Consider the following 26,969-nt stretch of genomic DNA (forward strand, 5'->3'; position numbering starts at 1 on the left):
GAAGTTTGTTAGTACCTTAATCTGGGGGACTGACGTCAAGAATATGGGGAGGTTCTGCAAGAATACTTTTGTAAAGCCTGTTTCTGTACACCTTCCGCTGATCAAAGCGTCTTATTACAAATAATTAGCCTCTGTAAAAATTCTGTCTTCTGATGTCATGTTACTGTTGAACCTTTAAATAAATACATTAAAACTGACAGGACGGAGATGCCTGCCTGGTGATCAGAAAGGATCTCGGGGCTCTCTCACTCTCCCTCTCGCCGACACCGTCCATCCTTCAGGGACCCGTGGACCTGCTGGAGCCGGCCTCTGGCAATGATCCATTACTGTCTGACTTCTTCTCTTACGATGTTAAGAGAACTATATTACCTTTATGATAAAATAAAACAACATAATTTGCACTGCAAAAGGTACAATGAAAATGGTGTCCTCATACACTGTTTTTCAAAAGGGTGAACGAATGTGGAATGTCATCACCATCTGAAAAAGGTATCAACAACCATGAGAACATCCACATTTTCATAATGTATGATCCAGCAACCCTACTTCTGGAGCTCTATCCTAATGAAATTACCCCAAATACAAGAAAGAACTGCAATTTAACCCTGTGCTTTATAAGAGGGGGGAATTATTCTCTCATACCGTGCTCATAAGGTGAAAAAGTGCCTGCATCAATGTTAATATAAGGGTCAATTTTTATGGCAGTGACTCGGAGTCCACATGATTTTAGAATCGTTCCAATGCTGCTCGCAATGATGCCTTTACCAATGCCCGAGATGACCCCTCCAGTGACCAGGATGTACTTCATTGGGAGACGAGTGGCTGGGTGCCAGCACCCAGATATAATCTGAAAGATAATAAAATTAAGGGTCAGGGAAGAGAAACATATTCTCAAACCAGTGAAGCAGGAGGGAGTTAAACCAGAATTTCAAAGCAAACAGCATTTTTCCATATAAAATAAATTTTCGAAACAAAATCTTATTTTCTGGGTTTTCCATTTTTGTCGATACGCAGGAAGCTGTAGATACCTCCTGCAAGCAAAGTGGCTACCTCCGTTGCCCGGGTTTTCCATCTACCCCAACTCTGTCATGTGAAAAACTCTGTTTTTCATCATGAGAAAACAAATTTCTATGAGAGTCAGAGGCATGGTAAAAAAAAAATTTTAAGGTTTATTTATTTTGGGGAGAGAGAAACAGAGTATGAGCAGGAGGGGAGAAGCAGAGAGGAGGAGACACAGAATCCAAAGCAGGTTCCAGGCTCCGAGCTGTCAGCACAGAGCCTGACGCGAGGTTCGAACTCACAGACCGGGAGATCATGACCTGAGCCGAAGCCGGACGCTTAACCGACTGAGCCACCCAGGCGCCCTGAAAGAGACAAGGACCTGAAATCAGACTGATCTGTACACACTGTACCTGGGCAAGTTACTAATCCTTTCTGTGCCTGTTTCTTCATCTGTGAAATGGGATTAAAAAAAAAAAAAATACGAGTCCCAGGGCGCCTGCATGGCTCAGTCAATTAATCATTCAATTCTTCGTTTCAGCTCAGGTCATGATCTCATGTTTTCATGAGATTGAGCCCCACATTGGTCTCTGCACTGACAGCACAGAGCCTACTTGGGACGCTCTCTCCCTCTCTCTCCGCTCCCCCTCCACCCCCCCAGATAAATAAATAAACTTACAAAAACACACACACACACACACACCAGTTCCTTGGAACATTATTCAGCAGTAAAAAGGAATGAACTATCAATCCATGAAAATACATGGGTGAACTGCCATGTGTATTACCAAGTCAAAGAAGCCAATAGGAAAAGGCTGCATACATAATGTATGATTCCAACTATTTGACATTCTGGAAAGGGCAAACCTATGGAGACAATAAAAATATCAGTGGTTGCCTGGGTTTACAGGGAGGGAGGGATGAATAGGCAGAGCACAGAGGATCTTTAGGTCAGTGAAACTATTCTGTGTGATACTCTAATGGTGGATACACATCATTATGCATTTGTCCCAACCCACAGAATGTAAAACACCGAAAGCAAACTCCGATGTAGCCCATGGATTTTGGATGATAACGATGCATCAATGTAGGTTCCATCAGTTGTAACAAATGAACCACTCTGGTTCCAGATGTTGATAGTGGGGAAGTATGTGCCTATAGGGCAGGCAGGGAATATATGAGAACTCAGTGCTTACTGCTCGGTTTTGCTGTGAACCTAAAATTGCTCCAAAAAACTAAGTCTGTTTTTTTAAATCAATATTCAAATAAGCCAACATTTTAAAAAATCTCAGGGCACCTGGGTGGCTCAGTTGCATAAGTGTCCGACTTTGGCTCAAGTCATGATCTCATGGTTCAGAGTTCGAGCCCCGCATCAGGCTCTGTGCTGACAGCTCAGAGCCTGGAGCCTGCTTCGGATTTTGTGTTTCCAACTGTTTCTGCCCCTCTCCTGCTCACACTCTGTCTCTGTCTCTCTCAAAGATAAATAAACATTAAAAAAAATCTCATAGGTGGTTGCGAGGATGAAATGAGCTATAGATGAGAGGTCAGCTGGTGCCCATTCTGATTTTGTAATTTCCTCTACTTTCAAAACAAACAATCATGATATGAAAGGTATAAGGTTATAGCTCTGTTGAACTAGTTGACCATGGTCAAGGCAAGTAAACTGAAGCCATCCAAAATACACATGTCCTGGGGCACCTGGGTAGCTAGTCGGTTAAACGTCGTCTGACTCTCGATTTCAGCTCAGGTTATGATCTCACAGTTCGTGAGTTTGAGCCCTGCATCAGAATGTGTGCTGCTTGAGATTCTCTCTCTCCCTCTTTCTATGTTCCTCCCCCACTTCTTCTACCCACCCCCAAAATAAATTTTAAAAAGTACACACACACACACACACACACACACACACGCCCCTTCCCAAATCGCTTCCCTAAGTTCACGGACCTACCTACCTTTCTCTACATACTACAGATGATCACATTCAGTGCCATTGTTCCTCTTTCCTAGCCAGCTGGCATTCCATTGACTGCGGCTAGATTTAGCCTAAAAGATTCACAATCAGTCCAAACCCAGAATGGTCCTCCTGTGGATCCACAATACATCTAAATATTTGCTTCTTTCCACTTCCACTGGCCCAGGTAGTCATTATAGGGGTAATTTCTTCACAGCTCTCCGTTACCCACCCCCTTGTTGATTTCTTCTGTTTTATTAAGTGCCCCTCCTCTAGAGTCAGATAGCCTGGGTTCAAATGTTTTTTACAGCTATGACCCTGGGTAACTTCTTGAACTTTTTTAAACCTCAAATTTCCCTACCTGTGCCGTCCACAAAGATAATAGTAGTGCCTGTGGTATAGAGGTTTGTGGGCATTTACAAAGAGAGTGCCCAAATGCTCAACAAAAATTAGCCGTTAGCATTTTTCACAGCATTCTATTCACCATTCAATCAGCTCACAAATGCTTATTAAACGTCCATTATGCTTGACATGTTCCCAGGTCCTGGGGCTATGGGGATGAATGAAAAGGCCAGGCCCCTGCCCTCTTGGACTTCACCTTTCCTATGGGATTAAGGGGCAAGTTGAGGCCAGCACCTGTTTTGTCAGTTGAGACAAAAGAATGAATACCAGAGGTCATATCACCCCGAGGTGCAGCTGGACTAGTCAAGGAACCCGTAGGAGTGCAACTCCATTCGTGTACAAGTAATGACGTAATTACCAGGTGTATCTCATGAAATCTCCAACATAAACACAAAGTCGGATGAAGCAGCAGCCAGGCACCTGCTAGCATGATCTCATGGCATCCACCTTCTCAGGAGACCCCTGCCCCAAATCTTGCCCCCCAAAACCCTCACTTGCGAACCATTAGGGAGTTAGGGACTTTAGAGCATTAGCTCACCCTTCTCCTAGGTAGCATCACACCAGTGAATAACCTATCTTCCTTCACTGTAAAAGCTCAGTGTCCGTTTTTATTGGCTTGCTACGCATGGGGTGGACAAACTCTCTCAAATGAGAACTGCTGTAATTGTAACTTATACCGGTACTGTCACACTGTTAAAATGACTTCCTGGGGAGCCTGGGTGGCTCAGTCATTAAGCATCCCACTTCAGCTCGTCATGAACTCTCGGCTTGGGGTTACAGCCCTGTGTCCAGTTCTGTGCTGACCGCTCTGAGCCTGAAGCCTACTTCAGACTCTATGTCTCTCTCTCTCTCTCTCTCTCTCTCTCTCTCTCTCGGTCCCTACCCCATGTGTACTCTCTCTTGCAAAACTAAATAAACATTTAAAATTTTTTAATAAAAATAAATGGCTTCCTGTTTGTGAAAGTTAGCAAAATTGAAAAATGTCATTGAAAACAAGAGTACATTCATGTGAAGTCTCATTATGTGGTTGTCAAAAAGCCTAAGAATTTTTCAGAAAAATTTGCCTTATATACAAGAATATAAAATAGAATACATTATCTCAAATATATTTTTTAATTAAGACTAATCAAAACTACATCAAAAAGCTAAATTTTAAAGCTTAGGTGGTTGGGCAGTAAGCAATTGTTACTTTTTTGTATTTTCAAAGGCACAAGCTAACCCTTTTTAAGCACATCAGATATTTTACAATGTTCTTCTTGAAAATGTAACTTAATATCAAAGAGACACCTACTCCTTTCTACTTCTTGTAAGCAAGCCAGTAAGTTTGAAGCAAAGTTTTAAAACTGCAAGAAAAATCAGGCTTTTCAGGCTACGTTCTTGAATCCGTATGTTTTTCCCCCTGTGAAGACTGAAGTCTTCACTGACTCTTTTTCTTTTAATATGCAGTAAAAGGAACCAACTGTTTCTAAAACAGTAGTGTGTAGAGCTGCTGTCTGCTGTCCAATAAAAACATTACAAGGACCACCTGTGTAACTTTAAATTTCATAGTAGTAGCCAGTTAAAAAGTAAAAAGAATTAGATGAATTAATTTAACAGTATCTTATTTAACCCAATGTACCCAAAATACTATCACTTTAACATATAATCAATATCGGAATTCATTAGTGAGGTATTTTACATTCCCCCTCCCCCCATTTTTTTGGTACTAGTCTTCAAAATTTGGTATGTCTACTTCCAGCACATCTCAATTCAGACTCGCCACATTTCCAAAGCTCAAGAGCCACATGTGGCCAGTGGCTACCACCCTGGACAGTTGCAGGCCTAGATCAACTAAAAACGTCAGAAGCACCAAGACACACCTTCTCAATGACAGCCATTTAAAACGTAATATTAGTCATGAGAGCACTTCCTGACTGATCCCATTTTATTAAGTTCGAAAGCAGGCAAAACTGAGCTATTATAGAAATCAGGCAGCTGGGGGGAGTTGTGGATTGACTAGAAAGGGGCACGAGGGAACTTTCTGGGGTGATCTAAATGGTTTACGTCAAAGTTGGGGTAGTGATCACACGGGTGTATAATTTGTCAAATCCCTGATCTACACACTTAAGATGGGCGCATTTTGTTGCATGTAAATTACACATCAAATCCCTGAAAACTGCTGCAAAAAGAAAGCTATTTTGTAACAGCTGCGTACTTAGCCCTAAGCAGCTATTCTGGGGGGAAATGCTAGGGTCGTTGTTTAAGGAGTGCACTAGGCGGGGGAGGGGACAGAAAGGCCATTTCACTCCATGCGGGGCTTCACTTCCGCCAACGCCATCTCGGGGCTCTCCGGGCTCCCGAGGCCAGGGGGAAATGGGGCCCAGAGCGCAGCCGGCCCTTGCGCCCCCTTCCGAGGCCCGTGCGGGGAGAAGCGCACCCAGGGGACGCGACGCTCCCGAGCCCGGATCGCTGGGCCGCCGCACGGCAGGTTCCGACGGCACTGGGCGCTGGCAGGGCAGCCCCGGCCCCCGCCCGTCCGCCGTCCGCCGTCCGCCGGCAGTCTGCGTGCACGGGGTGCGGGGACGCGCCCGGCTGCCGGCCCCTCTCCGAATCGGCGCGGGCGCCATCGGCGAGGGGACAAAGGCACGGGCCCCACGTGCGCCCCGGGGCTGGGGATGCGGAGGCCCTGGGGGTCCGGGAAAGGTCCGGGAGGGGGGTTACCTGCGGCGGTGGTGGTGGCGCCGGGAGGGTGGCCAGTAGGGACGGCGCGCTCCGCCCCGCGGCGGGCCCGCGCTCACCTGTAGGGCTGGGGAAGGGGCCGCCGCTAGGGGTGTCCCTTGTCGCCACCGGGTCCTTCCCGCTGCCCGCGCGGGCCTCGGGGTGCGCGGCGCCCTCCTCGCCCACCTTTCCCTCTCCTGCTGCTGCCGGCCCCGCTGACTCACGCTGATGAGCTTGGGGTTTGCACCCGTGTTTGTGCAATGCTCCAAAACAAGCACCTAAAAAGTGACTCCTCAGGCACAGACAGCTTCCCGCCACCCTCCGCCCTGGATGTACTTGGCCCCAGGCCTCGTTCAGCCCGGGGACTGCTCCTCCCCTCCGTGGCTCACTTAGCAGAGGCACTTCGTAGGCGCGGGTGAACGCCACGTTCCCGGCGAGCCCCTGCCTCTAGGCAGGGCGACCCCCCCTGGCTTGGGTCTTCCCGTCCAGTTCTCACCACTGTAAGAGCTTCACGCTGTCGCCAACGTTTGCGGAACCCTGACTGCCCTCCAGGAACTGCAAATAAAACTCCTGCCTTTGTGGGGCTCGCAGTATGGAGGCAGTTCTACACGTCTATTGAAATCAATAAGTTCCTTGGGGCCCCTGGCTGGCTCAGCGGGTGGAGCGTGCGACTCTCGATCTGGGGATTGTAGGTCCCAGCCCCATGTTGGGTGTTGGAATTACTTAAAAATAAAATATTTCAGGCTCCTGGATGGCTCAGTGGTTAAGCGTGGGACTTCGGTTCAGGTCATGATCTCAGGATAGTGAGTTTCGAGCCCTGATGGTGAGTTCCAGCCCTGTGCTGACAGCTCAGAGCCTGGAACCTGGTTGGGATTCTGTGTCTCCCCCTCTCTCTGCCCCTCCCTTGCTAGCGCTCTGTCTCTTTCCCTCTCGCTCAAAAATAATAAACATTTAAGCATTCTTTAATAAAATAAAATCCTTAAAAAAACAAATCAGTAAATTTCCTCAAACGGTATTAGTGTAGGGGGGAAAAAAGCTGGTTGAGGGTGGAGGACAATGAGGGCTTCACTCAGAAACTAAGTATTTGGAGGAGGGCTGGGCTGGGAGAGGACACACGTTATTAAGCCAAAGGGAAGGACACACACCACTGAAGGAGAAAGGATCTAACTGAACAATAGAAGGGTTGGGAATTGAGATTGAAGCGCTAGGAAAGTGGTGAAAATTGTGAATAACCAGTGAGAGTCACTAGAGTGCCAAGTTAGACAAGTGTCACTGAAGACCCAGAGGAGGGGCGCCTGGGTGGCTCAGTCGGTTAAGCGTCTGACTTCAGCTCAGGTCATGATCTCACGCCCACGGTTCGTGGGTTTGAGCCCCGCATCGGGCTCTGTGTTGACAGCCAGCTCAGAGCCTGGAGCCTGTTTCAGATTCTGTACCTCCCTCTCTCTCTGACCCTCCCCTGATCACACTGTGTGTGTCTCTGTCTCAGAAATAAATAAAATACTAAAAAATTTTGAAGACCCAGAGGAGTCACAACCACTCTTGTGTAACGACGGCCAGCTATGATTTTGCCAGCTATCTACAGGTAGATCTATAAATACGAATATTTATGATTAAAGCAGTTTGTAGGCCGAGTAGAGGGAGCAGAGTGAGAGAATGTAATTGTGGTAATGCACTAAGAGTCTAGTCCACACAGGAAAGGACTGACAGCAGTGTGGAGCTGACAGACTAGGAGAAAGAAAAGAGAACTAAAGACAAAGGCCTATCGGAATGAGGCAGCTGGCACATTGTCACCAGAGTGTGGGGTTGGCATTTGAGACTTCAAAGGGAAAGTAATTCCAGGAGATGATACAGTTTAGAGTCTGACAGCTAAAACAGAGTCAAACGAGTTGGGCATCACTGAAATTGGGTCTAGCACCCACCAGGCCGGTGTGCGGGACATTGAGGGCCTTGAGCTTGGAGGAGCGGATGGAGGCCAAGGAACCAAATCTTCAGTGAATGTGGATGAGTGACCCCAAAGTGAATAGATGACAGCAACAAGGATGGCTGGAGGGTTGTATGGCAAAAATGAGACGGAGTTTCTCCCCACCAAGGATGACAGAGGAGTGTCAAGGGAGAAACAGGAAGGAGCTAGGGATGGTGATGTCAACTTCTAGAAAAATAAACAGAGGCTTCACTCAGCAGGAACCCTGTGGAAGCCCCAAGTTTTCACGAAAGCCAATAAATACATTTTTTGAAAAGGAGGAAATACCTTTGAAGGCTGGAGGCTTGAAGAGGCTTGTTGTGAACCAACACTCCCAGAAGATCCTGTGGAAAGAACACTTATGAAATGGGTTGACGTCGATGGTCATACTTTGCTGCCACATGTCAGATTTCCTTCCACATTTCAACACTTCATTCCCTTTTTATAACCAGGACAATTACTATGATCTCCCTTCTATAACGAAGAACCTGACACATGTGATGTGTCCTGACCAAAGGTACGTTAGTTAATATGAGTGGCAAAGCCACTGTAAAATGTTTGCCCCAGAAGCCAGATTCTTCACCACATGATGTGGGACCTTATTCTTACCTTAGTCTATCAATCTATGTAGCTAACAGATGAAAGCCATTTTGTGAATACAAAGGGATTATTATGATAACTATTGTATAATTAATTCAAAATGGGGGGAGGAGTTAGCAGGAAAACAGATTTGATAAGAGGGTTCAGACTGACTGATTTGGGTGGGACAAGACTATCCTCATTCAACAAGTGCCCATTCATGGCCTCCTACGAGCCTAGCAATAAGGATAAAAAAGAGATTAAAAAGAAGTTTGTCATTAAGTAGATTGCTCACGCTCTTTTACAATCTTTTTATTCTGAAGAATTCTACCTTTCAGAACTATTGTAAATCTGCCTGTGCCCTGGGGAACACAGCTTTCCCTGTGGTTTCGGGTGCTCCTGGAGATAAAGCAAAAGTCAAGCGGAGTGGGCTGGGCCCCACCTCTGCTTATTGGAAGGGCCAGCACTATATTTTTCAGGTGAAGAAACTTGAAGGGCAGAAAGGACAAATAACAAGTCAAGGTTATTCATCTAGTAGATGGTGAAGTTAGAATCTTCATTCCTCTAAGCTTCTGACTGAAATTCTGGGCTCATTTCAATCATACTTGAACCAACTATCTCTTTTTAGTAAAGTGTTGACCACCTTCTTCAGGTTCTCACTGACACAGATCCTACAAGACATTGGTCCTAAGAGGTCTCTTGACTTTCAAAGCTGAGTCAATACCCAGACTCTAAAAACAGGTTGGAATGTCACGGATGCCACTGAGTTGTACATTTAAAAATAGTTAAAATGGCAGATTTTGTTATATACGTTTTACTACAATTTAAAAACTTAATAGTGTAATATACAAAAAACTATTGAATTGTACACTTTAAACACACTAATTACATGGTATGTGAATTATATCTCAATAAAGCTGTTGGGGCTTATTTAGCTAAAGTCCCTGTTGGGGCTTATTTAGCTAAAGTCCCAGACTTGAATTGTAAATATACCTCAGGCTGGAAAACAGGAAATCAGGGAAATCAGAATCATAATCTGTCATAATGTGTCCCCAGGTACTCACACAAGTCTCCGGAACTAGGTTACTCTTCGAAATGGTGGGAGGAGGAATAATGGAATGTCCTTTGCCAACGGATTGCTTGAGACTGTGCTTGTGAAATATGTTCATGAATTCTCTGGAGAGGTAGTTGTTTACTTGACTAGTTTTTTTGTTGTTGTTCATTTACATGTTATTGTGGGAAAAAATAAAGGTATAGAGCAGCATTCATAAAGTAACCACCAGCTTGGACAACTGTCAACCCGTGGACAGGTTTGTTTCATCTATATCCCTTCCATTTCCCCCCATCCTGTATTAATTGGAAGCAAATGCCAGACATCCTATCGTTTCATTGGTAAATACCTCAGTACAACTTTCTAAAAGATAAAAACTCCTTTGAATACACACAATACTACCGCCACAATTTAAAGATTAACAATCTCCATGTCCATCAACACACAAATGGATAAACAGTGATATGGGGCGCCTGGGTGGCTCAGTCAGTTAAGCATCTGATTCTTCATTTCCACTCAGGTCATGATCTCATGGTTTGTGGGTTGGAGCCGCACATCAGGCTCTGTGCTGACAATGCAGAGCCAGCTTGGGATTCTCTTTCTCTCCCTCTCTTTCTCAAAAGAAATAAACGTTTTTTAAAAAGTGGTGTATACAGGGGCGCCTGGGTGGCTTAGTGGGTTAAGCTTCCGACTTTCGCTTAGGTCATGATCTCGCGGTTCGTGGGTTCGGGCCCCGCATCGGGCTCTGTGCTGACTGCCAACTCAGAGCCTGGAGCCTGTTTCAGTCTGTGACTCCCTCTGTCTCTGACCCTCCCCTGCTCACGCTGTCTCTTTCTTTCTCTCTCCTAGAAATAAATAAAACATTAAAAAAAAAAAAGTGGTGTATACATACAATAGAATATTATTCAGGTTTTTCAACGCAGCCTTTAAAAAAATTTTTTTTATGTTTTATTTATTTCTGAGTGAGAGAGAGAGAGAGTGAGCAGGGAAGGGTCAGCGGGAGAGGGAGACACAGAATCTGAAGCAGGCTCCAGGCTCTGAGCTGTCAGCACAGAGCCTAACACGGGGCTTGAACCCACTAACTGTGAGATCATGACCTGAGCCGAAGCTGGACGCTTAACCAACTGAGCCACCCAGGCGCCCCAACTCAGCCTTTGTTTAAGACAGAATTTTTAAAAATTCTGACATGTGCCACAACATGGATGAACCTCAAGTACATTTGCTGAGTGAGATAAGCCAGTCACAAAAAGACAAATATGGTATGACTCCACTTACATGAAGTTCCTAGAGTAGTCACACTCACAGAGACAAAGTAAAATGGGGCTGTTGGGAGGGAAAAATGGGGAGTTGTTTAGTGCCTTTTGCAATTAGCAGAGCTCTGGAGATAGTTGTACAACAATGTGGAATGTACTTAATTCTACTGAACTGTACACTTAAAAATGGTTAATATGATACATTTTATGTGTATTCTACAATTAAAATTTTAATGTGACAATTCCGTAATTTCATCAACTATCCATTGCTCAAATTTCCAATTCTTATAAAAGTCATACTTTTTCTCCCAATGTTTCTTTGAAATAGGACCCAAAGAAAATCCACTGGTTGCCATGGGTTATGTCTCTAAAATCATTTCTAACCTGAAGGTTCTCTTTCCCCTCTCTTCGTTGCAGTTTATTTGAAGAAACAAGGTCATTTGACTTGTGGTTTCTCACGGCTTAGATTCTGCTGCCCACATCCCATGGGGTCCTCTAACACTTTCCTTAGTCTGTTGTATTCCCTGTAAACTGGTCGTTGCACCTAGAGGCCAATTTTGATTCGGACTCAGGGGCTAAAGACCTCCATTTCTGCGCGGACCGCCCAGCATGGCCTGACAAAGCGAGGCTGACTCAGCAGCCAAGCTGCTTACAGTGACAAAGACGCTGTTCACACGACAGGATCAGTCACCTAGAAAAGCTGGGGAAGGAGGAGAGACGACAGGGCGGGACTACGCTGGGAAAACCCTTTGTCCGTTTTCCACGCATGTCATAAAATTACTGAAATAAACAGCCCACGGAGGCGGGGCCTTTGGTGGAAGTGACGCACGCGCGGCCGGCGGCGGAGCTGCCATAGAGACGAGGAGACGGATAGACGGGCTGCTCCCGGGTCGCACTTCCGGCCATCTCCCTGGGCGACGCGGCTTGTGGAGTCACTAGCCGGCGGTGCTAGTTAGGGTCTCCGGTGACCCGGACCGCGGTGGCGGTACCGCGGGCGGGATGTTCCGGAGTTTGAGCAGTTGGTTTGGCTTGGAGCAGCCGGCGGCGGGTGGCCGGCAACCTGAGGGAGACAGGCCGCTGGAGGGAGACGCTCCACCCCAGGAGTGCTCTGAAGCGGTGACCGAGTCGGCGGAGGGGGAGCCGCAGCAAGCGGGGGACCAGGAACTCCTTCACCCAGCGAAAGGCCTCGGCAGTGAGTCTTCTCCGGCCCTCGGGACCAGAGAGTGTGGGGGTGCCCGCTCCCTCCTCTGACGCCCCGGGGCGCAGACCCGACGGTTTGGGGGGTGTGGAGTGGGTGCAAGGGTGGGGAAGGTGTGTCTGTGGGTCCTCTTGGGACGGGAGAGGTTGGTGAGGATCCGGGCAAGGCCGAAGCTTCACCTAGCAGTCAAATTCGGGGCAAGTTCCTGGTGACAGGCCACTCTTTACGAGGTGTGTAAACACTGGGAGCCAGGCCTCCCGTAAAGCGGTGTGGCTCCACGTCTGTAGGTTTGACAAGGCATCTTCGTTATTCATTTCTTCAGCTTTCATCTCCACACCCCCCACCCCCAGGACGGGGGACGTTGGGGCGCTTCAGGTGGTTGGAACAGTGCCCTTTTGCGCCTTTAGTGCAGTGCGTTGTCTGAAGTAAATTGCGGGAAGAGTTAGCGAAGGCGGCCCCCAGGCTGGTATAGGTGCAGTGGCATTATTTTTTAAAGCGGGAAAGTAGCTATCGATTGTTGTCTGTGATGCAGGTTTCAGTACGGGATGTTTTGTGGACGATTTCTCATTTAGTCTGTTAAACACCTCAGTGAGTTGGGAGAACAAGCCTAGAGTTACTGGCTCCAAGCTATGGCAAGTGGTAGACGTTTGAATCCGGGTCTGTCTAATTTGAACGGTCATACCCTTTGCGAGCCACAGTCTGGTTAGGGAGGAGAATAAAAGTAGTAGTCTTGAAAAATAAACACATAGCTCTGGTAATTCTAATTCTGGAGACCTTGGCAGGCTGAAATAATCAAAGAAGACCTCTTTGAGAAGGGGAGCCCCAAAGCAGATGGTACTACAAGTGAGAGAACTGTGGCAAAGGGAGATCTTCAATTTAGCAAGCATTTTTTAAGAAACTACTAAAAGGCAAGAAGAGCATAGGGGAGGCTGGAGCCTGAAAAGTGGAGAAACACATAGTAGAATGCGAAAGGCGCTAAACCGGTCACCTGGTTAAGTGTCTTGATTTCAGCTCAGGTCACGATCTCACAGGGCTCTGGTCCTGATCTCATGGTTTGTGAGTTCAAGCCCCAAGTCAGGCTCTATGCTGACAGCAAGGAGTCAGCTTGGGATTCTCTCTCTCTCTCTCTCTCTCTCTCTCTCTCTCTTTCTCTCTCTTTGCGCCTCCCTGGCTCATGCTGACTCTCTCTTTCTCAAAAATTAATAAATAAACATTTAAAAAAGAAAGCCTGTAACGTTCAGAACGTTTGGGGGAGAGGCAGGGAAAATAGGCCTAATCTAAAGTCATGACAGCACAGAACCTCAGCTCCAGGCCCCTAAACACTGCACAAGAGACATAAAACTAAGTGCTGTGCAACAAAATCCCTAAAGAGAGAATAACTGTTTTTCTGTGTAGAAAATTGAGGAGAAATGAGCTTGCCTTATTCAAAATATGTGAGATGAATTGGACTAGAACTAGAAAGGCTATGTTAAGTAGTTGAGATGGATACAAGTGGGACCATGTTAGGAAAAGCAGGGTATGGATGTTTACTCCATTTCATACAACACAGAGAACCATTTTCATTGCTCTTCAGGGAACTATCAAAAGTCGCTTCTGAGGCACCTGGGTGGTTCAGTCGGTTAAGCATACGACTTGGGCTCAGGTCATGATCTCAAGGTTCATGAGTTCTAGCCCCACATTGGGCTCTGTGCTGTCAGTGCAGAGCTAGCTTTGAATCCTGTCTCCCTCTCTCTCTGCCCTTCCCCCACACACTCTCAAAAATAAATATTTAAAAAAAAAATTTTTTTTTTTTTTTTTTTAAGTAATCTCTACATCCAGTTTGGGGCTTGAACCCACAACTCTGAGATCAAGAGTCACATGCTGGGGACACCTGAGTGGTTCAGTCAGTTAAGCGTCCGACTCTTGTACCCAAGGGATACAGGAGTGCTGATACACAGGGGGACATGTGCCCCAATGTTTATAGCAGCGCTGTCAACAATAGCCAAATTATAGAAAGAGCCTAAATGTCCATCAACTGAGGAATGGATAAAGAAAGATATGGTTTATATATACAGTGGAATACTACTTGGCAATGAGAAAGAGTGAAATCATGCCATTTGCAGCAATGTGGATGAAACTGGAGGGTATTAAGCTAAGTGAAATAAGTCAGTCAGAGAAAGACAGATACCATATGTTTTCATTCATTCTCAATGTGGAACTTGAGAAACTTAACAGAAGACCATGGGGGAGGGGAAGGGGAAAAAAGAATAGTTACAAACAGAGAAGGAGGGAGGCAAATCATAAGAGACTCTTAAATACAGAGAACAAACTAAGGGTGGATGGGGAGAGGGAAAGTGGGTGATGGGCATGGAGGAGGGCACTTGTTGGGATAAGCACTGGGTATTATATGGAAGCCAATTTGACAATAAATTATATTTAAAAAAACAGTGAGGGCTTTATCATCAATTTGAAAATTTGTATTTAGTAACAAATACCTGAATATTATAAAATAGATTTATTTTCAATATGGATGTCTACTTTGCCCCCATCTCTTTCTTTCCTCACCAGACTCTTGGTGTTTCGGGAAGCTAGGGTTAGATGGAAGTACTACCATGAACCTACTTAAGTGGAAGTCAGGCTCAGAGATATTTTAATTTCAGGTTTTTTTTTTTTTTAATTTTATTTATTTTGAGAGAGAAAGAGTCGGGGAGAGGCAGAGAGAGAATCCCAACTTCCCCACTCACATACACATTGCAAATGTAGTTTCCAAATAAGTGAGAGCTCTTTTGGTTCTGATATTTATGTAATTTTAAAAACATATAGGGGTGTCTGGGTGGCTCAGTCAGTTAAGCGTCTGACTTTGGCTCAGGCCATGATCTCCAGGTTTGTGGGATCCAGCAAAGAGCCTGCTTAGGATTTTCTCTCCCTCTTTCTGCCCCTTCCCCACTCTCTTTGTCTTTCTGTCTCAAATAAATAATTTTTTTTTAAAAACCTGAAGTTAAGCACCTCTGAGCCTGACAGCCTCTGAATAGATTCATTTCTTTAGCCTTTTAAAGAAACCAGGACCTCTGGGGCACCTGGGTGGCTCAGTCGGTTAAGCATCCGACTTCGGCTCAGGTCAGATCTCACAGTTCATGGGTTTGAGCCCCGCATCAGGCTTTGTGCTGACAGCTCAGAGCCTGGATCCTGTTTCAGATTCTGTGTCTCCCTCTCTCTGACCCTCCCCTACTCTCTCTCTCTCTCTCAGAAATAAATAAAACATTAAAAAAAATTTAAGTCTGAGAGGTAGGAATGAGAAGGAAAATGAAAAGGATTTCCTAATTAGAGGGGATAACAGTAATGATTGGCTACCTTTTGAAGTCACGTTCTCCCCATCCCTAGAAGTGGGGCTACCTGGATAAGAGGTTCAGTTAGGTAACCTCTAAAGTCCTCCAACATGAAGGTTCTAAAATTGTATGAAATACAGTATTTTTGAAAAATTAGCCAGCCCCTTCTTAAGGTTAATTTTCTAAGGCTTTGCCTTAAAAACCACTCTCTGCTCATTTTCTTTCCAATTCTAGCAGCAAGCCTTAAACTGTACCTTCTTCTCTTTATTCTGATGAATTTAATGCTTTTTCTGACCTTTGAGAACCTTCCCACTTTCCCTTATCTTTATCATTCCATTCAGTTCTGCAAGCCTTGTCAGGTGCTCATCTGACATGAGACAGTGTGGATTTGGAGCACAAGCTTGCCAGTTAGAAGCAGGTGGCCTGTGTTTAAGTTTTCTGCACTGTTGTCTTTATTGTGATATCATTTGCAAATTACAGAAAGTTCAGCTACAAATTACAGAAAATCCAACAAACAGGCTTAATAAGACCACCTTGATTGTGTCAGAAATCCCTAAGACCACTCCCAGGTTTGATGAGCACCCACCAAAATTGGGCTTGTTTTGGTAAGGAGGAAGGGAATAGGTATTGGCTAAGCCATCAGCAGAGTCTGCTGCTATCTTAATGGGCAAATCATTTATTGTCTGTGAGCCTTGGCTTACCGATGTGTAAACTGGGCAGATTATACCTATTCTTCCCAGGATGATAGTGAGACTAAAATGACATAATGAAAATGAAGGTAAAATGACTACTTTCAGTAGTTCGAAATTTGCCCCCTCCTTTAATAAGGCTCACTTATTTCTTGCTCACTGAAACACATTTTACTTAGTCTTCCTTTTCTTTGGTGGCTGCTTCAGTTCCGACCTTCTCTTTCTGCCTGTGTTCCTGAAGTGGACGTTGTACTGCTATTACTTCCTGTTAACTCTTATCTTTGTCTCAACTTTTCCTAACCATGCAATTAAAACTGCCTTTAACTTGGTGTCAGCTGATATATTAATTTGCAAAGTTAATAAGCCACTTGTCATCTTTATGAGCTTTCTTGCCTGAAAATCTCCCATCATGCTTTCCCATGCCCCACTCCCTCTGACTTCACAATCCAGACCACTCTCTAATTACTCCCTTCTCTGAGTGCCTCTGTTTAATGATTATTCTTGCTCTTCTTGTCTTTGAGCCTTTTATTTGGTTGGAAATGGTCATTCCTTGAGGGCGAGAACTATACTTTCTCCAATGTTCTCTGTGTTCAGTGTACTCACCCATGGGGTCATTAAAATCTGAGAATTGAGATGATTATGCTAACATACCAGTTTTTATTTATTTATGTATTTTAAATGTTTATTTTGGAAAGAACATGCAGGCAGCTGAGGGGCCGAGAGAAGGGGAGAGAAGATCTGAAGCAGGCTCTGCACTGGCAGCAGCAAGCCCAATGCAGGGCTCAAACTCACCAAACACGAGATCACAACCTGAGCCAAAGTCAGACATTCAACTGACTGAGCCACCCAGGTACCCCTAAAATGCCAGTTTTTAAATGGCAGTCCTCCTTAGAATAGAAATGATTTTTTTTAAGTTTTATTTATTTTGAGAGAGAGAACGAGAGAGTGTGCCCATTGAGGAGGGGCAGAGAGAGAGGGGGAGAGAATCTCAAGCAGGCTCTGCACTGCCAATGCAGAGCCTGATGCCGGGATGTCAGGCTCAAACTCATGAACTGTGAGATCAAGACCTTAGTCGAGGGGTGCCTGGGTGGATCAGTCAGCTAAGCATCTGACTTCAGCTCATGTCATGATCTCACAGTTTGTGAATTTGTGCCCCACATCAGGCTCTGTGTTGACAGCTCAGAGCCTGGAGCCTACTTCGGATTCTCTGTCTCCTCTCTCTCTGCCCCTCCCCTGTTCATGCTCTGTCTGTCTCTGTCTCTCTCAAAAAATATTTAAAAATTAAAAAAAAAAAAAAGACCTTAGTTGAAACCAAGAATCAAACACTCAATCAACTGAGCCATCCAAGTGCCCCATAAAAATGATAATTCTGATGAAAAACATTTTCCTGCGGCCATCTAGATGGCTCAGTCAGTTGAGTCGGTTGACTTCGGCTCAGGTCAAGATCTCACAGTTTGTGAGTTCGATCCCTGTGTTGGGCTCTGTGCTGACAGCTCAGAGCCTGGAGCCTGCTTCAGATTCTGTGTCTCCCTCTTTCTCTCCAAAATAAATAAACATTAAAAAAAAAAAAATTTCCTGAGAGAAAATCTTAGCCGACTGAGCCACTCAGGCACCTCCTGAGAGAAAATCTAAGAGGAACCCTGCTCTTTTAGAACTTTAGATTTCTTTGACTATCTGCAAAGAATATTTCTACAAAATAATCTGGCTGTCTACCCAATTTATTGTACCACCCTGTGTAAATAGACTAGTCATAACCAAACAGAAATGAGGGACTTCCCTAAAACCCTTCCCTAAAACTTACTATGTTGCTCCCCATTTGTCCATTCAACAAGGACTTATCGGCCACTCACTGGGGATACAGTGACAAATCAAACAGCCTTGGTCCCTGCCCCAGTGGGACTTAGAATGGGCCCTGAATCCATCTAACTGAGAAGATAGATCCACCAAGTAATCAATACAGTGTCGTGAATATTGTTGGTTGGGCAACACAGTTGCTGAGGGGACACATCTCAGGAGCTCCTACTGCAGTCAAGGAGCCAGGGAACATTTCCTGAGAAGTGATATGTAAGCGAGACCCACAGTATATGCAGAGTTAAGCTAGATAAAAGGAGAGCAGATAAAGGTGTTTCAGACCAAGGAATAATTTATCTGAAACCTCCTTGATATTCAAGAATTTCTTGGCATCATATGAATGTAGAATAGGAGGGGGAAGAATGACAAGGAGACCATAGGCAAGTAGTGTCCCGTTTTATAGTCACAGTGGGGTATTGACGTCATTGACAGGTGAATGCCACCAGACACAGTGGGAGAAAGTAGACTTTTTATGGTAAAGGCTATGGAAAGTAGAGGAGAAGGTCATTCAGATTGAGAGATAGTACTGCTCCTCCCAGATAATGAGACAAGTTGCCTGATTCTTTGGAATTGATACCAGCCACCAGTGAGGATTTAATCTAGTGTGCCAAGCTCCCTTTGCCATTCTTTTTTTTTTTTTTAATGTTTTATTTATTTCTGAGAGACAGACAGACAGACAATGTGAGCAGGGAAGGGTCAGCAGGAGAGGGAGACACAGAATCTGAAGCAGGCTCCAGGCTCTGAGCTAGCTGTCAGCACAGAGCCCGACGCGGGGCTCGAACCCACGAATCGTGAGATCACAACCTGAAGTCAGACGCTTAACTGACTGAGCCACCCAGGCGCCCCTCCCTTTACCATTCTTATCTGGGTTTTCTCCTTGAGTGTTGTGAGAGTCAACCCACCTGCCCCTCAGCAGGTACAAGTAGCAGAGGCAAGAGTGCCCTAACTTACGGAGTATCTCCCACTAGATGAGATTGCAAGGCAGTGGTTCAGGAGCATCCCCCAGTGAGTCCAGCTTCAGGACCTGCCTGAAGTTGCTTCCTGCAGCCTACATTGTATACAATGTGTACGAAATGATATTTGTCTACATACAGGCTTTTATGTTATAGTTGCAATGGAACCTTGATACATAATGTCTTTTCAGGTCTTCAGGAAAGTTAGTTTTGTGCTTTTGTAAAGGTGAAAGTTTGTGTGTTCCAGTTTTAATTTTATTCTACATATTTGCTCATTATTATTAGCTAAGAAGGATTTATATTTATATTCAGGCTTGCCAATATTTCTTTTTATTAAAAATTCCCCCCAGATTTATCACAGGATGGGTTAATCTAGGGAAGGAGGGATTTTTTTCTTTGAGGAAGAGGGAAGGAGAAAATAAAATAGGAGGTTTAGGGTCTAGAAAGTAAGGAAAGTAAAAAGGAGCTTTGATCTTATTTGTGAGGTTGGAAGGGAGATAACTTGCTGCGGTAAGTTAGAACAAGAGACTGGAGAAGGGCAAGACAAGTCTGAAACAGCTACTAGGGGAGAACGGGAATATGCTTAACACTCTTTGCAAGAGATGAATTAAAGGCGTGGGATGGATGGCCGGCCAGTCCACCCAAAAGGTGGGATACTGTCAGTGCTTCTTATTTCATGTCCTAATTAACCAGAAACTTGCCCTATAGTTTAAGATTCGCATGAGAGTTCTTTAAGGGAATAATCACAAATATAATAACCATTGTACTTGAATGGTGCATAGACTCTCTTTTATTCTTTACAGACTATCTATTTAGCTTTGCAACTGCTGCTACAAAAAAGATAACTGAATCAGTTGCTGAAACAGCACAAACAATAAAGAAGTCAGTAGAAGAAGGAAAAATAGATAACATCATTGATAAGGTACATTTCAACATCTTTTCACATTGATTAGCAGCTAAATGTAATCATCCCTTCTTTTTATGAACTTCATTAACCCAAGTAGGATATCATATTCTGATAAAAATATTAATTGTTGAGACTCTTGGGATTTTTTTCCCCTCTTTTTGTATAAGAAGTGGCTATGAGTTAAGTAACCTTGGTTTTAATTTTAATATATTCTGAGATACACTGATACTTTTGCATAATACTGAACTTTTTATATTGTGAGTTTAATTTTAAACTGTAACTGTTTCCAAATATTTATGCCTTTGCATCATTAAATTTTTAAAGTCCCGTTAGGAATTACATTTTAAGATTCTTAAGGAGTGAGTTTGTTCACTTCCTGCAGTGGTAGGGTACAGGCCTAAGGAATTTCATTTATGTTGGTAATTATTTGAACTAAAAAGGTCATCAATTAAACTTTAGATAGCTTGTTATTTAGATGTTCTGTTCTGTGTACTACATGTTAGAATGAGATTTGACCTGGCTTTTATTGTTTTTTTGGAAAAAAACAAAAATTCAATTTTTAACTCATTTTATCTTTGCATTTGAAAAGATAATCCATCATAAAAGGGTTATATACTTAAAATTCAAAATTGTTGAATTGATTTTCTCTTTTTGTTGAAGAAAGGGGGAAGTATCACTTTTTTAACCTTTATATTTGAGAAAAATTAATAAAATATCTCAAATGACTTCACAAATCCTACATGTAATAAGCTTCCCAAAGTAATTTGACTCTTTATATGTTTTTTTAACAGACCATTATAGGAGATTTTCAGAAGGAACAGAAAAAATTTGTTGAGGAACAGCATACCAAAAAATCAGGTATGATACGGATTTTTATACATGACATACCTACTGGATTTTATTGAGCACTTATTAATGTGCCAGGCACTACACTAAGGCTCTGAGAATACAAAAATGTGTAAGTAACAGCCACCATCTTTCAGGCAGCACAAAGACTAGTGGGGAAGTCACTAAAAGCTCATAAACCTTTGGGGTTTAAAGGAAGGAAAGAAATTATTCCCTGTGGCTGGGGTGGAGAGTGAGATCAGCTGGTGATGGCCCCTCTGGAGAGCGGACTCTGACAGAAAGTGAGCATTCATTTCTCATCTTATAACGTGGCCAGCACAGTGTGTGATACACACATAATTGGCACTTAGCAAAAGTTGGCTCCCTTCCCATTCTCTTCAGGAGATAAGAATGAAAGAGCCTTCCAGAGGACTGACAGAGAGCTGCAAAAAGTCATGCATGTTTGAGGAAGTTAATACATTTCATTACCGACAAGTGCTTGTTTAAATGTTTGCAGTTACAGGATCTCAGAATGTCTACTTTTACCGTTTAGATGTGCTCAGACACAAAACTGGCCTCTTGTCTTTGAATCTGGCAAAAGGGTAAAATAATTCCATCAGTTCGAGCAGTGCCAGAAATTCAAAAAGAGCTACTTAGTCTTGTGACGGGTCAGGCATTGAAGTACCTAGTTAAACTCAAAGTGTAAAGCAGCTTTGGGGACAAATAATCTTTACAAATTAGTTTACCTTAGGGGAGCAGTAAAAGTGACCCTGGCTTGGAGACTTGGGATATGAGCTGGTCAGGGCCTCTGAGATAGGACCTTTGAGGGAGCAGGGTGAAAGGATCGGAGGCACTTTCAGTTGTGAAACCTAGAACATTTCCATCATTGCAGAAAGTTCTGTTGGTCGGCACAGCTCTAAATTAACTGAATGGGGTCCAACAGGAGCAGTTGATTCCTGTGTGAGGCGTGCATGAATAATTCCACCTACCGATACAGATTAGTGGTCAAATCGTGTAAAAACCATGAGAGTAGGTGAGCTCAGTGAGAAGTGTGTCGAGCACAGAGAGAGCTGAGCAGAGATCTAACAGTGTTGAGGGGAAGGAAGGAATGGGAGAAACTGACAGCTCCTGAGTGCCTCTTAAGTGGCAGGCACTTTATATGCAACATCTCCTTTACTAAAAGGTAGGATTGACAAGTTAATTCGCTGTAGGTTACTCAGCTGGTAAGTGATGAACCAAATCTGCCATTAAAACCAATTCCCATTTACCCAAGAGAGAGCAGCTAGGAGAGAGAAGCAACGAAAGCCCAGAGAGGGGAGAATTTCAAGGAGAGTAAGATCAGCTGAGAGGTGCATTTACAAGGACCACGGAGAAAGGCACCTTGTGAGTGCTCCATGTGCGTTTGTTCATTTAACGGTCACAGTAACTCGGAAACACTTACTCTTATCTCCATTTCGCAAAGAAGGAAACTGGGCCTAGAGAGAAAAGAACTAAGAACTGTCCACGGGTTGGACAACCAGGAGGTTGTCGATCACCCTAAAAGAGCAGTTTCAGAGGAACAGGGAGGCGGGGAGTGTCTCATCCATACCAGTAGCTTGAGCCTTGAGACGACCTCATCTGAGGGTAAGTAGCACCAGGAGAGGCCACCCATGGTGAATAGACTTAAATTGGAGGCCAGATTATTAAAGTAAATAGTGTTTTAAAGGGGCTTTAACCCCAATTTTTTAAAATATGGAAATATGTTTATTTTATCTAATATTTAACAGAATTTGGATTATAATTGCTGTCATTTGCTTGCTTAGGATGGAGCCAAAGAATGAGCCAGGTGTCTGTCTGTCTCTGTCCATCCGTATGTCCATCCACACATGCACATAACTTTTCTATCAGTTGGTATACAATAGGATGTCTCTTCCATTGGACTTTTACCACATGATAGAAAAGGGGAGGGGGTGTTTTGACAAAAAGACTAGGACACCCTGCATGTATATCTTTTGTGCTGACCTCCACCTCCACAGCCCCAGCTTGGATGCTCACTGGCTTTGTCTCCACTGTTCCGTACTTGCTGCTTCCTCTGAACACCTGCTACACACACCCAGCACTGAACTCCTAGACCAAGATCACCTCCCAGGTCTCCGCAGAAAACCCCTGGGACTCACCTCTCAGTGGCTGCCATTTGTCACCCAGCACTATAAGCCTGCTGAGTTATAATCCCCTTTTTCTTGTGAGCCCCAAAGACAATGTGTCTTTGTAGATCCCAGCCCTGTTATTTACTGGCCCTGATTTGCCCGTTTCTTTCTTTCTTTGCTTTCACTCCTGACAACCCTTTTCTCAGTTCCTAACTGCTTATCACCTTTTGTCATGAATCAAGTACAGTGACTTTTTAAACAAATTTTTATTTGGAAATAATTTCAGTTTACAGAGTAGCTGCAAGTATAAAGGGAGCACTGAGAACACCCATCCCCCCTCTCCCTAGGTTGCTGGTTTTAGTCCATCTGTCTTATCCTTTACACTCTTTCTCCCTCTGTGTGTGTCTTTCTGTTCCACTCCATGTGTGTTTCCTAAGAATTAGGGGTATTCTCTTACATAATCACCAACCAGACAGTTACCAGCTCTAGGAAAGAACATTGATACGATGTGCATATTCTAATTTTATCAATTGACCCAGGAAGGTCCTTTGTATGTTTTCCCCCTCAGTACAGCATGCATGTGTCTTAGCCTCCTTTATTTTTTTTATTTTTTTTTTTTAATGTTTTATTTATTTTTGAGAGAGAGAGAGACAGCGTGAGCAGGGGAGGGTCAGAGAGAGAGGGAGATACAGAATCTGAAACAGGCACCAGGCTCTGAGCTGGCAGTCAGCACAGAGCCCGACGCGGGGCTCAAACCCATGCACTGTGAGACATGACCTGAGCCGAAGTCAGATGCTTAACTGACTGAGCCACCCAGGCGCCCCTCTTTACCTCCTTTAATCTGCACGAATCCGGGGCCTTTGTCTTTTAGGACATTAATGTTTTCAAAGGATATTCCTTGCCCCCCGCCCGCCTCCTTTTTTGTTGTTGTTTTTTTTTTGTTTAAATAGACCTTTCGTAGTTGGGCTTTGGCTGATATTTCATGATTAGATTCAGATTATGCATTCTTGGCCGGAATACTACATAGATGATGTTGCGTCCTTCTCAGCCTACCTGGAGGCCTACAATGGATCCTCTCTTTGTCATTGGTGATCATGATTTGGGTTACTTGGTCAAGGTGTTGTCCAATTTCCTCACCATATAATTCAAGTAATTTTTTACCAAATGCGTACATGCTTTAGACTCATACCTTAAGTCTGGGCATTATGATGGATGTTCATATTTGGCGCTCATTAATAAATTGCTAAAATGACTATGTGAGAACTCATTCTTTCAAACCACGGATTGCAGTGTAACCTTTGTAACCTGTTTTACTCTTCTTTGTTATTAAAATCTTTAGAAGCAGCGGTGCCCCCATGGGTTGATAGTAATGATGAAGAAACAATTCAACAACAAATCTTGGCCTTGTCCGCTGTAAGTACCTTGTGATTCCCTGTATAGAAATACTTTCTTCCTATTATGACTTTATCCATAGAATGTTTTTCTTCTATACAGTATTTAAAATGTTTTGAGACACTAGGACTGTACACCTCAACTTCCACTGTTTTTTCCCGAGTTCCTCCCCACAAGTTTTAACTTCTTAAGTTCTTTTTTCTTAACAGAAAAGTATGATCTGTTACAGAAAACAGTTATTTCAGCCTTAAAAGGATTCTTTTATGTTATTAAGATAATCTTTTGAGATATGCTATCATACAAAGTTTCTAGATAGCATTCTAATTCATCTGAATGAAAAGACTGTATTCTAAATTCTCTTTAACTATTCTATGTATTTGAAACTGAAATAAAATTTTGTTTGCTAGCCTACAAAGATTTCTCTTGGTACTTCAAAGGGAACATAGTGATACCAGTTAACAATTGTACAGTACCTGACAGTTTGAGAAAGAACTTTTCTTACCCATTAACTCCTTTAAGCTTCACCGCACATTTATGAGGTAGGTAGAAGCTTTTATCGCCATTGTGCAGGCGTGATGACTTTGACTCCCAAATGTGACCCTCACTACTTACATGTGTCTCCACTGGGCCGTGGATTCTTACTGGGCAGAGAGACTGGCTTTGATCTCTGTCCTCAGCAGCCAGCAGCCTGTATCATAGGGCTTTGACTGTATCAGTGGTTTTCAAGCTTTGTTTTTAACCCACTCTTTTTTTTTTTTTAATATTTTTATTTCTAGGAGAGAGAGAGACAGCGTGCGCAGGGGAGGGTCAGAGAGAGAGGGAGATACAGACTCTGAAATAGGCTCCAGGCTCTGAGCTGGCAGTCAGCACAGAGCCCGACGCAGGGCTCGANTGCTCGTGCATGAGTGTGTATTTCTTCATAATAAATCCCTAGAAGTAAAATTGCTGGATTAAAAATGCATACATATTTATAAGCAAAGAAAATGTACCCAACATTTTAGTCATCAGGAAAATGCAAAATAAAACCATAGTGAGATACTTACAACTACTAAAATGTGTCAAAAAAATTTTTAACTTAGAACACTGATTGTGAGCAGGGGAGGGTCAGAGAGAGAGGGAGAAACAGACTCTGAAATAGGCTCCAGGCTCTGAGCTGGCAGTCAGCACAGAGCCCGACGCAGGGCTCGAACCCACGAACCGCGAGATCATGACCTAAGCGAAAGTCGACGCTTAACCGACTAAGCCACCCAGGCGTCCCCCTTTTTTTTTTTTTTTAACCAAGGTTATAAATGGAACTTCAGTCTAGAAAACAGACATAGAGCTGGACTTTACTTTGCTTCCATTGCTCTCCCCCAGGACATTTTAAGGTTTTTTCCTTTCCATTAGTAAACCCTTTAAAAGATTTTTTTTTTAAGTTTATTATTTATTTTGAGAGAGAGAATGCACACGCGCAAGTATAAGCAGGGGAGGGGCAGAGAGAGAGGGAGACAGATTCCAGGCAAGCTCCGCGCTGTCAGCACAGAGCCTCACACGGAGCTTGATCCCATGAACTATGAGATCATGACCTGAGCGGAAACTAAGAGTTGGACACTTAACCTACTGAGCCACCCAGGTGCCCCCCACATTAGTAAGCCCTTTAAAGGCCTGACCGACCATTACAAGTTCAGTATGAACACCATGTTGTTTGTTTACTGTGTTATGGCCACACTTGATCCGGCAACACATAATGCTTATCTCCAGAAGAGAAGGGGGACAATGAGACTGTCATTTGAGGGCAAACATCAGATAGATACTCACCAGTCAAGTGAGTCCTCATAGCTCCTCTGTCCCCCAGACCTGTTTCTGTCCTCATCTTCTCCATCTCAGAATAAGACTCCGGTTATCCACCAGTTTGTTCTAGTCACGAACCCAGGAGTCTTCCTTCAGTCACAGCCAACCCCCAGCCCGCCTGGGCCTGCCGCATCCTGACAACGCTGTGTTCCCGGCACACCTCTACACCACTTCTCCCCTGCCGCCGCCACCACGGGCCCTGTGCCATCATCTCCTGTCTTCAGAGTCCCAACTGCAGTCCTGTCCTTGCCCCTTTCCGAACAAGTTCACAGAAGCCACAGGGGCCCCATTTATCGTATAAATTCCTTTGTATCACTCTCCTACATAGAGCCTTCTAATGGCATCTCATCTCTCGTGGGCTAAGATCTAAACCCCCTCCACTGGCTTCGAAGGCTCTTGACTTTGCACTCCTCCCCTCCCTCATGCCCCGCTGCCCTGCATCCCAGTGTTCCAGCTGCTGTTTCTTTCTGGAGCACAAGCAAGCCAAGCTCTGTCCTGCTTCAGTGCCTGGTGCTTGCTGCCCACTCTCCCTGGAAGCCCATCCCGCACCGTTCCGCAAGATCTCATCTCAAAGGTCACCTCCCTCGCCACCCTCTCAGCCCTCTACCAGTCACCCCGTTTCCTAGCCTTAGCAGTCTAAACCCTTGTCTGTCTCTTCCCACTCTCCCACCCCTCAAGTGGAATGGAAATGCTCTGAAGGCAGGGAGGGGCTCCATTTGTGCTGTGCCCTACTGAGCAGGTGCGTGGTGCCTGGGGCATAGCAGGTGCTCACTGCGCGTCTGCTGAATGGATGATGCAGGGAACACTGCACACAGATGGGCCTGCAAGAGAGCCCCCAGGATGTCAGCATGACCCAGAGCTTTGAGCCATCTTCAGCTCATCCTTTATGGTGGCTACTGAATGTTTTAAGAGAGAGACTAAATTGCTATAGTAGAGAAATAAAAAAATACAGTAGGTTAAGCAAGCTGTGGCTTTCCCTCCCTCCTCCCCCCTCATGTAAGAGT

The 26,969-nt window shown here is 44.3% G+C and overlaps 2 protein-coding genes across 6 annotated transcripts in view; one reads left to right on the plus strand and one right to left on the minus strand.

Annotated features, from left to right (window-relative positions):
* The window catches only part of CTPS2 (CTP synthase 2), a 96,533-nt gene extending 88,195 nt beyond the window's left edge, over nucleotides 1–8,338 (minus strand). Inside the window, exons 1-2 of one of the 4 annotated variants that reach the window (XM_039233953.1) lie at nucleotides 8,295–8,338; nucleotides 643–847 (exon numbers count right to left, since the gene is read on the minus strand). In XM_039233953.1, the coding sequence (XP_039089884.1) occupies nucleotides 643–808 (166 nt within the window). In that variant the 5' untranslated portion in view covers nucleotides 809–847; nucleotides 8,295–8,338. Of the gene's footprint in view, nucleotides 1–642; nucleotides 848–1,301; nucleotides 1,332–6,049; nucleotides 6,389–8,294 lie in introns of those variants that run through there. The other 3 variants (XM_039233952.1, XM_039233950.1, XM_039233949.1) reach the window with 3 other exon arrangements.
* A 3,426-nt stretch (nucleotides 8,339–11,764) lies between these two features.
* SYAP1 (synapse associated protein 1) overlaps nucleotides 11,765–26,969 on the plus strand; it is a 29,589-nt gene continuing 14,384 nt past the window's right edge. The window contains exons 1-4 of one of the 2 annotated variants that reach the window (XM_039233880.1): nucleotides 11,765–12,081; nucleotides 19,689–19,807; nucleotides 20,584–20,650; nucleotides 24,083–24,156. In XM_039233880.1, coding sequence (XP_039089811.1) covers nucleotides 11,889–12,081; nucleotides 19,689–19,807; nucleotides 20,584–20,650; nucleotides 24,083–24,156 — 453 coding nt within the window. In that variant the 5' untranslated portion in view covers nucleotides 11,765–11,888. The remainder of the gene's footprint in view (nucleotides 12,082–19,688; nucleotides 19,808–20,583; nucleotides 20,651–24,082; nucleotides 24,157–26,969) is intronic. The other variant, XM_039233879.1, reaches the window with a different exon arrangement.

The sequence above is a fragment of the Hyaena hyaena genome, unplaced genomic scaffold (genome assembly GCF_003009895.1).
Source record: "Hyaena hyaena isolate Hyena2069 unplaced genomic scaffold, ASM300989v1 scaffold_80, whole genome shotgun sequence".
Lineage (NCBI taxonomy): Eukaryota > Metazoa > Chordata > Mammalia > Carnivora > Hyaenidae > Hyaena > Hyaena hyaena.